The 11,594-nt window shown below is 47.7% G+C and overlaps 1 protein-coding gene across 4 annotated transcripts in view; it reads right to left on the bottom strand.

Moving 5' to 3' along the window:
- Positions 1–283: 283 nt before the first annotated feature.
- The window catches only part of ZHX2 (zinc fingers and homeoboxes 2), a 66,715-nt gene continuing 55,404 nt past the window's right edge, over positions 284–11,594 (bottom strand). For all 4 annotated transcript variants that reach the window (XM_090137958.1, XM_031591179.2, XM_090137959.1 and 1 more), the window contains 2 exons: positions 8,522–11,183; positions 284–2,930 (listed from right to left, as the gene is read on the bottom strand). In XM_090137958.1, coding sequence (XP_089994084.1) covers positions 8,526–11,015 — 2,490 coding nt within the window. In that variant the 5' untranslated portion in view covers positions 11,016–11,183 and the 3' untranslated portion in view covers positions 284–2,930; positions 8,522–8,525. The remainder of the gene's footprint in view (positions 2,931–8,521; positions 11,184–11,594) is intronic.

The following is an 11,594-nucleotide window of genomic DNA, read 5'->3' as shown; positions in this document are numbered from 1 at the left end:
GCGTACAAGGAGACATCAAGAAAGCATGGATTGCTTCATTCAATTCATTCCTGTCTTCTGAGTGTGGGTTTTTTTTTTTTTTTACAAGCAACATCATTAAAAATAAAATAGCATAGCACAAATGCCTGCCCTAGACAGGCCTTGTAGAGGGAAGGCAGAGTGCTGCACAGGGAAATCCGTCAGCAGCCTGCTTCCATCCATGTGCAATGAAATTCTGTGCCCAAGGACATCCCCGGTCACTGCAGAGCACAAACAGCGCCCTGATTGTGCCTTGCCCTCTCCTGGAGACGCAGTCGCTGTGGCATTCCTAATTATAATGAAGCCTGCTTCTGGTGCCCGTTTTGCAAACTTGCTCAGGCATCCACTTGAAAGCAGTGCTCGTGCAGCACTGGGATGTTCCTAAAGAGGAAACAGGATCAGTTTTCTGTGATGAACCTTTGCATTTGAAGTCTTGGTCCCAACCATGACCTGCTCATACAAACCCATCTGCTTCCATCTGAGGCTGGCGAAGTTGTACTGTTTTGCAAGCAAAGTTTGTTTGCTGCAGGAGAGCCCCAACTTTGTTATCTCTGCAATAACAATTTCCAGGGCTTCCACTGTTGCTCTGGCTGAATTGCACCGATCTTCCAGGGCCCTGGTCTTGGCCCCAACCCCACTGTGACTGGTGCTGTGCTAACACTGAAAGCACAGGTGGGTCTTGTTCTGCTGAGAGCTCCTGAGATCCATGGAGCACTGCTGGTTAAACAAAATAGGTCAGCACTCCAGACACACATCCTTACACGCACATTAGCCAGGAGAGACGCAAACTGGAATATTAAGCTGCCAAGAGGCTGTTCAAAACTGTGCACAAGGGCAATTAAAATATTAGCATCCTTTCATGTAAGCAAAGCAAGCAGAAGTGGCAATTAGATTCTGTTACAACTTGCAGCCCCAGAGGAAAGGCATCAGAGACATTTTCTCTTTTGCCACCTGACACTCGCATCCATCCACCCGACAGCCCATGTGGGGACCTATGGGGCTGTGGGGGAAATCCAGCTCCACCAGGCAGCGTTGCCCTGGGCTGCCTCGTATACTGCTGTGGTCAGTGGCACAGCCCAGGTATGTGCTCACCAATAGGCCGCAGGTGCTGCTGAGCAGCAGGGTTCTTTCCTTGCCTTAAATTTCAGCCACAGTGCTGCTGCAGCACACACAGGGGTAAGGGACTCCCCTGGCACAGCCCTGTGCCCTGGCATGGCACCTCTAGATGCTGGTATCGTAGACGCTGCTCCCAAACCCTGCAAGTACCCCAAGCAGGGGACAGAGGCTTGGTTCCCCATTCCCAGGCACTTTCATGTGGGAAACAACAATCTGACGTCAGGAAACCAACTATCTGCAGTGGGCCGAGCCATTCATTTTCATCTGGCTGGTGTTTGCTGATTACCACAAACCCAAATTGCAGCTCTGAAGCCACCAAGCTCCTGTTTGCAGTGCAGAGTGGGAAGAGGCCAACATTCGTTTTCAATTAAGAAAAAAAAAGAGACGAGAAAAAGGTTACCAAAATGTCTAGCCTTTGTTTTATTGAGTTACAACAAATGAGCAACAAGTTAGAAAAGTAGGATTTATTCAAACTCCCTAGCATTGTACTTGTGCAGTGTGCTGACACAGGGGTAGGGCTGGGCAACGCAGCCAGCTTGCGCTCCCGCACCCACGCTGCTCCTCCTCAGACCCGCACGCAGACACCCACACAAAGGAAAACTAGCAGTACTTGAAAACAAGTGCACTCAGGGATCTAGAACTGATCTAACAATTTAGTGGCAAGGGTTAATTGGAAATGTCAGTTGTGTGCTACAGCTTCTAGAACCGGAGGATGGACGTTTGTTTCTGTTGTCCATCTCTGTGCCAGCTGAAGAAAGGCAAACAAGTTCAGGTTATGAAGCATCATCGTTTTGTCACCCCAACCCCTCTGGGGGTTTTACTACGTGTTCAAACAAAAAGTGCTAAAATCAAACAAACAAACAGAAAAAAAAAAAAAAAGAAGGTGTTCCAGCAAGATCATCGGAGAGCTGCGGCCCAGCCCTCTTTGTGAGGAGTGGAGCACGGGAGCTGGAGAAGGCGCGCTTCAGAGGAGCACAGGAAAGCAGAGATTTAAATACTTCAGTAGCAGATGGCCATAAAACAAAGTCAAAATGGGAAAAAAAACCCAAAGCCCCAACCGAACCAGACCGACCCAACCCTCCCCAAACCCATAGCGCACTGTGTGGGCTGAAATGTAAACGGCTGTGGGGTGGGAATCCAGGATCGGATGTTGATTGGCACCAAAGAGATTCCAAAAAATTGCAAAACTTTCTTCAAAGGCTTAAGAGAGGCTGTGGGCTCTCCTCCCTGGAGGTCTCCAGAAGCCACCTGGAAGAGGCTATAGGCTCCCTGTTCTGGGTGTCCCTACTGGAGCTCAAGGTAGGTCATGTGGACCCCAAGGTCCCTGCCAGCCTCAGCCATAATGGGATTCAGTGATTCAGAAAAGATCTCCTCTCCCTCCTCCCCACAAAACACACTTCCCTCCCCATAACCAACCCTAACATTTTCCCATGGCATTGTATGCAAGAATAACTCGCACTATTAAAAAGTTAACAAAATTTCCACATTGTACAAATCTGTTCCAGTACAGGAAGAGACTGGGCAGGAAAGTGGGTAGGAAAGAAGCTGAGGAGTAACCTATATACAAGGACCCTTTTCTCTTTCTCTCTTTTCTTTCTCAATGCAGTAGTAGGACTTTGGCACTATAACAACCCCACGACGACGCTCCACCAGAGGATTTCTCACTGTGCCTCCGCAGGCACGATTTGAGACGTGGAGCTGCAACACGCAGTCTCACCCCAGGCAGGAAAATAGATGTTCTATTTCCAGACAGAATTTCCCCTTCATTGTCAGGACAGTGCAGCTGATGAGTATCCCTGCAAAAGATTAAAGAAACGTATTACTTTAAAAGGCGTTCTGAACAAATACTTGAGCTGTCAGCTAACATAGCATCCAACTTTCACTCTTGAGGATGCACGCAGTGGCACTGCATTTGGTAGGAACCACACCCTGAAGCCGATCCCTATTGTAGCCTGATGCTGCAGGAGGATGCCAGGTTGGTTCTGTGGTACCAGCACCCTGATAATACCCCATGCTGATGGGGACACACAGCCCAGCCTTGCCTCTTGCTGATCCCTTGCTGCCACAAACCCCTCGGGCAGAGCCTCACACTGATGGAGCAGATAGGGACAGAAGGCAAGGCCTCTCCATTGGGGATGATTTTCAGCATGGTTTTCCCCACTGAGCAAAGTGTGAGAGTACAAGAAGTGCAAGCACTCGTGCTGAAGCTGCATGCAGCAGCACAGGGTCACTCCTCTGCACCCATGCTCACCATAACCCTTATTTCACACCTTTTATGAAGGCTGCTCTGTTACCTCCCGCAGAAGCAGAGGGCTCTGTCTGGCACCCACAACTCCTATGTCAACAGAAAAGGCAAAATCCTCCCTGTCCCAGCAGCCTTTTCTCAGACAACCCCCTGCTCCTTCTAAAAAAGCTGAGAATGTTTAATGTTGCTTTGGTTTTGCTTCTCCCTCTGAAGTCCTTCATTGCTGTTCAGCCTGTGTCTCCAACATGGCTTACTGCTTTCAGGGGAAATGGCGAGTCAGCTTTAGCTCTGCAGAAACCACTGGGAAGTCCCACAGTGCCTTCAGGATGCCCAATCTAGGCAGCAGGCACTGCAGCCATCGTTATGGATAGAACATCGAACCATAAGAAAAATGGGAACTTGAACAGAAAGTAAGGGAAACTCCAGTGCTGGTGGCTCTTAACTATCTCAGACACTGAGGAATGTGCAAAGTCACCAACAACTGACCTGAGCTCCCACGGTGGAAAGAGCTGAGGACGCTGGCAGAACCCAGACCCACTGATGCTCATCAACATGATGCAGCAGGAATAAAAATCATAGAACTACAGACTATCCCAAGTTGGAAGGACCCACAAGGATCACTGAGTCCAACTCCAATTGGACTCCACACACCACCCAAAAATCAAGACCCTATGTCTGAAAGCATTGCTCAGACACTCCTTGTACTCTGGCAGCTCGGGGCTGTGCCCACTGCCCTGGGGGGGTTGTTCTGTGTTCACCACCATCTACTGAAGAACCTTTCTCTGGGGCTTTGTGGCATGCAGTCCCAGATGTGGCTGTCCTTTGGCACATCTCAGCACAGCTCCTGGAGCTGTAGAATGTACCCTGTCACAGGTGTCACAGCTGCACAGTGCAGCAGAGATACTTCAGGACATTGTATGCTTCTATAGCTATAAAGAGCATTTTCTTCTTTGCTCGTTCCCACCATAAACTACAGACTTTGGTGTCTGCACCTTGCAGGGCTGGGGCAGATGGAAGGTGTGGGAACAACTCTGAAACAGCAGTTTTTTGGTGAAAAAGTAAATTTTCTGAGGAAAAACAAAAACTCTGGTCTGAGGAAATCTTGGGAAAACCCCACAGGGAGACAACGCTGTGAAGAAAGCCAGCAATGGCTGCCAGCCCGTTTCTGCCCCCATGGCTGAGCTGTGATTCTTTACTCAGAGGGTGATGAGACACTGGCACAGGCTGCCCAGAGCAGCTGTAGATGCCCCATCCCTGGAGGTGTTCAAAACCAGGCTGGATGGGGCCCTGGGCAGCCTGAGCTGGATGGGTGGCAGCCAGCCCATGGCAAGGAGTTGGAAGTAGATGATCTTCAAGGTTCCTTCCAACCTAAGCCAATCTATGATTCTATGATTTGATGGATATAACATAAGGCCAGTTTCTATTCAACCAGCTTGCACAAATGGTGAGAAGAGAGCTGATTTTGAGCCATGCTGTCAGAAGGCAGAAATCTCCACTGATGGATGTGAAGCAAGGCACCCTACTGGTACACAAGGGATATGAGACTTCATTATGCAGCACCAGGAGCATTTGTAGTGACGGCTTGCTGCAGCCACTCAGCATCATGAAGGCACCATACGGAAACAGGGCTAGTGTTCAGGACACGTGATCTTGCTCCATGGAATTCATGTGACTTGCAAAAGCTTCAAGCAGGCAGAACTGTCCCTAGAAGTCTTCAAGAAGCACAGAGATATGGCAGTGAGGGACATGGTTCAGTAGGCATGGTGGTGATGGGTTGATGGTTGGACTGGCTGATCTTAGCAGTCTGTTCCAACCTTAATGATTCTACAATTCTAAACATAACAGATTTTATCAATCTGCGAATGAGATTTCAGAGTCATGTGTGAATTCTGCTCCACTGAGGTCAGGTGGCCACAAAAGTCTCACCAGCTGCAACAGAAGCAGCAACCACTGAACACACATCACTTTAGAAGAACCCATTTTCTAAAGCATGAGGTGCATTTAGGCTGTAATGCAAATACACCCTAATGGCTTCTAGAACTACATGGAGAAACAAAGAGACCTGAAAAGTTCTGCAGCAGTTCAGGTTTTACAGAATCTGCACATGAATTCCTGCCACAACAGAAGTATGGAGACTGAATGCAGAAAAATGTTCACTTTAAAGTGTGCATGGCAGGCTGAGAACATAACAACAAAGGAGCATTTCTGCACAATGTGATGTTCAGCAGTGGAAGTTTCACATCGTGGCTGTGGCTGTGCAAGAATCAAGAGGAGGAGAAGTTCCCCTGTCAGCAGTTCAGCACTCGGCAGTGCCTCCTGCATGCAGCCAGGATGGTAACGTTACCCCTCCGAGGTGCTGAGGGCTGTGATGTGAGGAATAATTAGACTTCTATGTAAGAACAAGCAGGAACAATCTCATCTTCAAGCCTCTTGGTCTTTCAGCCATACTCTGGATGTCACCTAAGACAATGACCTGTTAGTTCAACTCCAAAGTTATAGATAAAAATTAAGGAAGACAGTAGATAGCCTTCACTAAACTGAGAGTAAAAATCTATCCTGAAAGAAAAAGCAGATGGATTTTTCACTCTTTCCATCAATGCAGAGAATAAAGCTCCCATCTTACATGTCACCATGGCTGGTCCCATATGGGCACCAGAAAGCAGGTGTCAGCAATTCTGGGCTGAGATGTGCTGGGAGAGTAAAGCAGAACAAAAGAGAGAAAGGCTTTGGGCCTCTGTCCTGCAAAATGGTCGTCTGAACTTCCTGAGTGACCCATACGGTGAAAACCCTGCTCTGGTGCACCTCTTCTCAGCAGGTGCATTTTACAGCCCTTCCAAAGCTCCTCACCAAAAGAATAAACTGGTGGAAGTTTATTGCAAATTCCTGTTAAAGTTCATCTCTGATGGCCCTTGGGCCCCCGTCCAGCTGTGGAGCTCCATGGTCAGCACCAGCGTGCAGCACGAGAGCTTTGTGAGAAAGCAGTCCAAGGTCCCCTCCTCTGCTACAGGATCATAAATCAAGGTTGAAAAAGGCCACCAAGATCATCTAGTCCAAACATCCACCTACCACCAGTATTACTCATTAAACCTTATTTCTCATGGTAACATCTCCACATTTCTTGACTTCCAGGGACAGTGACTCCACCACCTCCCTGGACAGCCTGTTCCAATGCCTCATCACTCTTCTGAGAAGAATTTTTTCCTAACATCCAACCTGAACCTCTCGTGGCACAACTTGAGGCCATTGCCTCTCATCCCATCGCTGTTACCTGAGGGAAGAGGCTGACCCTCACCTCACCACAGCCTCCTTTCAGGGAGTTGTAGAAAACAATAAGGTCTCCCCTGAGCCTACTCTTCTATGACTGAAGAATCCCAGTTCCCTCAGCTGTTCCCCATAAGATTTGTGCTCCAGACCCTTCACAGCCTTGTTACTCTTCTTTGGACACACTCCAGGGCCTCAATGTCTTTCTTGTAGTGAGGGGCCCAACACTGAACACAGCACTCAAGGTGTGGCCTCACCAGAGCTGAATACAGACGGATGATCACCTCCCTGCTCCTGCTGGCTGCACTATTTCTGCTAAATGCCATGGGCAACACTGGGCAACACCGCCGTCTCACGTTCAGCCAAACACTGACCAACACTCCCAGATCCTTTTCCTCCGTGACGCTTTTCAGCCTCTGGGTCTGCCCCCATTACCAAGCCTCACTCACAGCCCATCTCTCTCCTCAGTTACATTAGTGTAAGTATCTATAGCTGAAACAGCAAAATGATGTGCAATAACAAACATAAAAAAAATAATAATAAAAAAATAAAAATCCGACAGTGCATTTATTAATCGCTCATTTAATTAAAAATACCAGATCAGAACCGAGCTTTTGTTTCCTATGTGGCTGCTCCCCATGCACCTCTGCAGCACCAGCACAGCGACAAGAGATACTCCTACCTCTATGCAGCCAGCACAGACTGCTAAGAGAAATCTACACATCTGCAACATGGAGTGGTTCAGTCCCAGCACTAACTCTTCAATAGCAAATGGCCTTAATGCAAGTGTGGAGACCTCTACCAGTCCTCGCTATTGTATTTCCTTTTCAAAAGTTTTAAAAATATTGAAGTACCTTACACTTGTTAGACATCGGGGGACTATCACTTCTTTCTGAAAGATGTGTTCTTTAATTGTCAGTGCTGTGCTTTCTGTTGGGTAAATCCTAGCTTAAGAAGACCAAGCTCAGGAGAGACAAGATCTGATCCTGTACATCCTCATACATGCACAAAACATTAAAGGTTGGTGAGCTCAGCTCAACACACCATCAAGAAGTGCTGATGATACTTGCTTCAGTTTATACCTAACTGCAATCAGAAACAGACTTCAGGTCTCCAAACAACACATCTTTTCACACTGAAATATCATGTAACACTCCCCTCCTAAAAAAAAAGTGGCCCCGCAGCTTGCTTTTAAATTCAGGATCCTGTGAAGAAAAGCTGCTAAAACACCCACACAGCTTAGTCTGGGGCATTTCCTAAGCATCTATAGAGCAAGCAAGCAGAACAAAGCAGGCTGGAGACAGTTCTCACCTGCAAGAGGAAGAGAGCACATTTGCATCAGCCACTTCATACCCTACAGCATTTTTTTTGCTTGCTGTTGCATACAGAAACATCTCTGGCCCAGGCCCTTCCCCCATACAGCTTTTATTCTGTGTCAAAGGAAGGAGAAGAGGTGCAAAGCAAGGCATGGTCTCTGTTCATGGGAGATCAGCAACCCGTTAGCAAGAGCACTGTTAGGAACTAGTGTCACCTAGTCAGTCTGCATGGCTCCACGGGTATGTTTTACATCAATCTCTGCAGAAGTTACATTTAAAGGCAGACATTTCAGGATTTAATCGATTGATGCAAAAAAAAGGAAAAAAAAAAAAAAGCCCTTAAATGGGATTTGACCTGCAAGGGGAAAAGGAACCAGGCAAACAGTGCTAACCCCTGCCTACCAAGCAGCTGCTTTCATTTACAGGATGGCCATCCCTTGTGTTCAGGCACCCAGCAGGCACCAGGATTCCAGGTCCAGGGATCTGCACTGAAAAGGGGCTATGGGATGCTGGAAGCGCCCCAGAGTGAGGCCAGTTCTGGGAAGCAGGGCACCCCAAGCATTACCTGTCTATACGTGGGCATTTTCTCCAGATATACTTTCAGTGTCAAAGTCTGCCAGCTCTGCCTGGCCCTCAGGTGCTGCCTGGCTCCACGTGTCCGTGCAGTCTGACGCAGCATCATCCTCGCCCACAGTCACCTCCACCCAGTTGACCTCCACCGGCCCCTCATTCTCCTCGCGTCCGTCTCGGCTGTTGCACTCCAACCTGTCTGTACCCTCTGCTTGATTCCCCAACAAAGAGTCTTTCAGTGGTTCGCAGTCTCTTTTTGGTCTCACCACCAGCTTTCCCGAGTTCTCTTCATTTAGCTTTCTGTGCTCCTGGTAATGCTGCCGAGACACCTCATTACCATTCTTTGGACTCTCAGTGAGTTTTGATCCCTTTTTCTGATTCTGCTCGTTATGGCCATCAGCATACTGCTGCTGGTACTGGTCAACCCATTTAAGCAACCCCGATCTTAGCGAGGACCGGTTTTCCTTGAACCAGCGAACGATTTCAGTTCTTGTGAGCCCAGTCTGGGATGCTAGCTGGTCATACTCTTGTGGTGTTGGCCACTGGGTTCTTGCAAATGTACTTTTCAGTAGATGAATTTGCTCCTGGGTTTTCTTAAGTGTGGCAGAGGATCCTGATAAAGCACCGGGGAGCTGGGAGCTGTTCATCAGTTCCGCTTGGTTTATTGCACCATTAGGAGTTCCTTGTTCCTTAATTTTTCGGTACGATCCCATTGAGTCCAAGACAGCTTGCTCCATGCTGTCCCTTATCTTTCTCCTCTCGGAGAACCAGGAATCAATCTCTCTCCTGCTCAGCTTCGTCTCCACTCGAAGCCTGTCCAGTTCTCCCTGGGTCGGAAAAGAACATCGTAGGAAACTCTCCTCAAGGGCCCTAAGCTGCTCTTGGCTTTTCTCTTTGAACCTTTGGGGTGCATAATCTGCATATGGGTGGAATGAGCGGCTGTGTCGGCCCAGTGGAGGTGCTATTGGATCCTTCCCTAAAGCATCACCAGCGACTTGCACGATGCCCCGCTGACTTCTGTACCTGTGGTCACTGAACCACTTCTTGATCTCGCTCCTGGAGAGCCCTGTTGCCTCTATCAGTCGATAGACTTCCGCGTCATCGGGAAACTGGCTTGCTATGAAACTGGCCCTCAGCTCTGCTATTTGCTCCTTGGTCTTTTTTCGCTCGCTGGCAGGTGTCAATGGTACAGCAGTCAGCTTGGCAGGACTCTCAGGCACCTGAACTACATGGGGTCGCTTGGCCTCTGGGATGTTTGACAGGGTCTGTATTGTCCTCTTTTGTCCCTGGTTTGGGGCAACAGCAAGTGTGATTGGTGAACAGGAAACTGCTGACCCATTTGAAACGGGAGTTAAAACCAGGCCAGTCTGGCCCAGTATCTGACAAGGCAAAGCTGTCTGTATGATAGGAGGGGGAATTTTTGCAGTTGTCAAAGGAGCTGGCAGGACAGTGATGGTTTGGGGGACTGCCTGGATAGTACCATTGAACATCTTCTTTCTTGCCTCTTCTACTTCTTCAGGTGACCAGCTGATACCATGCTTCAAACGTTGCGTAGCAAACCAGATTCGGATCTGTTCTTCAGGATGCTTTGATGCTGCTGTCAACCACGACAACTCTGCTTGCGTGGGGTAAGGAAATTTGTTAAAGGAGTTGATCATGGTTGCATTAGTGTCCAGTGCAGAGTTGTATTTGGTACTGTTCAGAGGTACCGGGACCTTGGGTACAAGGTTAATATTTGGTGGTAGCTGTACAGAGGGCATAACATGAGCTAACACATCCTGGAGAAGGTCTCCATTTATACATGCGATAGCTTCAGTGGCTTCAGTTATGATGCGGGGGAGAGAACCATCCACATGGTTTTCTGAAACTCCCTCTTCTGGCTTTTTGGGACCCTTCTTGGTTTCCCCTTTAGGCTTTCCCAATTTCATCATTGGTGTTTTACTCACACTAATTCCCCCATGAAGTGAATCCTCACACTCTGCACTTTCCACCCCACTGCTTGTGACAGTGACGTCATTAGTGGTGGTCTCAATGGACTGCTCTAAAACAGTCTGGTTATTGCGTTTAATTAATTTCAGTTTAAAGTTACTCTCTCCGGGGTGGTACTTTGTGTTGTGGTCAGATAAAGAATCATATTTTTTGGTTGTGAAGTTGCATTCAGCGCAGACATACAGGGGGTTGAGAATGACATTCGGATGCTGAGTGTCAACATGCTCTGTAAATTCATTTAAGTTCTGTGTAGAGTAAGGGCAGTATTTACACTCATAACCACCCTGGGGTTTCTTAGATGGATTTTCAGCAGAGGGCTTAGCCTCGACCACTTCACACTCTTTCACTGAGCTTTCTGAAGGCCAAGTTTTTTTAGCATCCTGCTGTGGTGTGCCAGGCCCCTTCTCTTTAGCAGTTTCTGCACCCTCTGGGACTTCCTGCTCCATCACTTCAGAGGTTCGCACCATACAGGGAGTTGTTGACTTTCTTTTGCTAGCCATGGCAGCCCAGGCTGCGCTCCCAGAAGGTGACTTCTATGACAGGTTGAGCAATAAACTGAAAGATCTTGTGAACGGTTCCAACCTTCCTTCTTCACTTGACTTTTGTTTTGTTTAATAAAGGATTTCAGCCCCAACTGTGACCATCAGCTCACATTTGCTGCGTGACACCTGTGAAACAAAGCACACCCATTAGGCACTGTTCTGTAAAACATGGCTCTTGCAGAAAGCCACCACTCAAGATAAGTGCATTTACAATACCATTTTGGACAACACTGAACTCTTTCCTTTTGCTACTCTCCCCATCAACTTAAGAGGAAAAATCTGACCACACAGAATAAAAGCAGTGGACAATTCACAATGAAGTGTGCCACAGGTAGAAAGGGGCTTTGAAACAAACAGGGGAAGCTGAACAGACAGGAGGTTTTAATCTCCATGAGATTCAATGCATTTAGCTGGAAAGGAAAGCAGACACTGCTATAAATACTATATCTTTTTATAGAAGCTGCAGTTTCTATTAATTATTATTTTGAAGCATGTAAATTTGAAATTGAGTGTGATTATTAAACTTAATTACTTCCC

Source organism: Phasianus colchicus, chromosome 3 (assembly GCF_987193195.1).
Source record: "Phasianus colchicus chromosome 3, bPhaCol1.hap1.1, whole genome shotgun sequence".
NCBI classification, from domain to species: domain Eukaryota; kingdom Metazoa; phylum Chordata; class Aves; order Galliformes; family Phasianidae; genus Phasianus; species Phasianus colchicus.
This window is presented reverse-complemented; position numbering and strand designations above follow the sequence as displayed.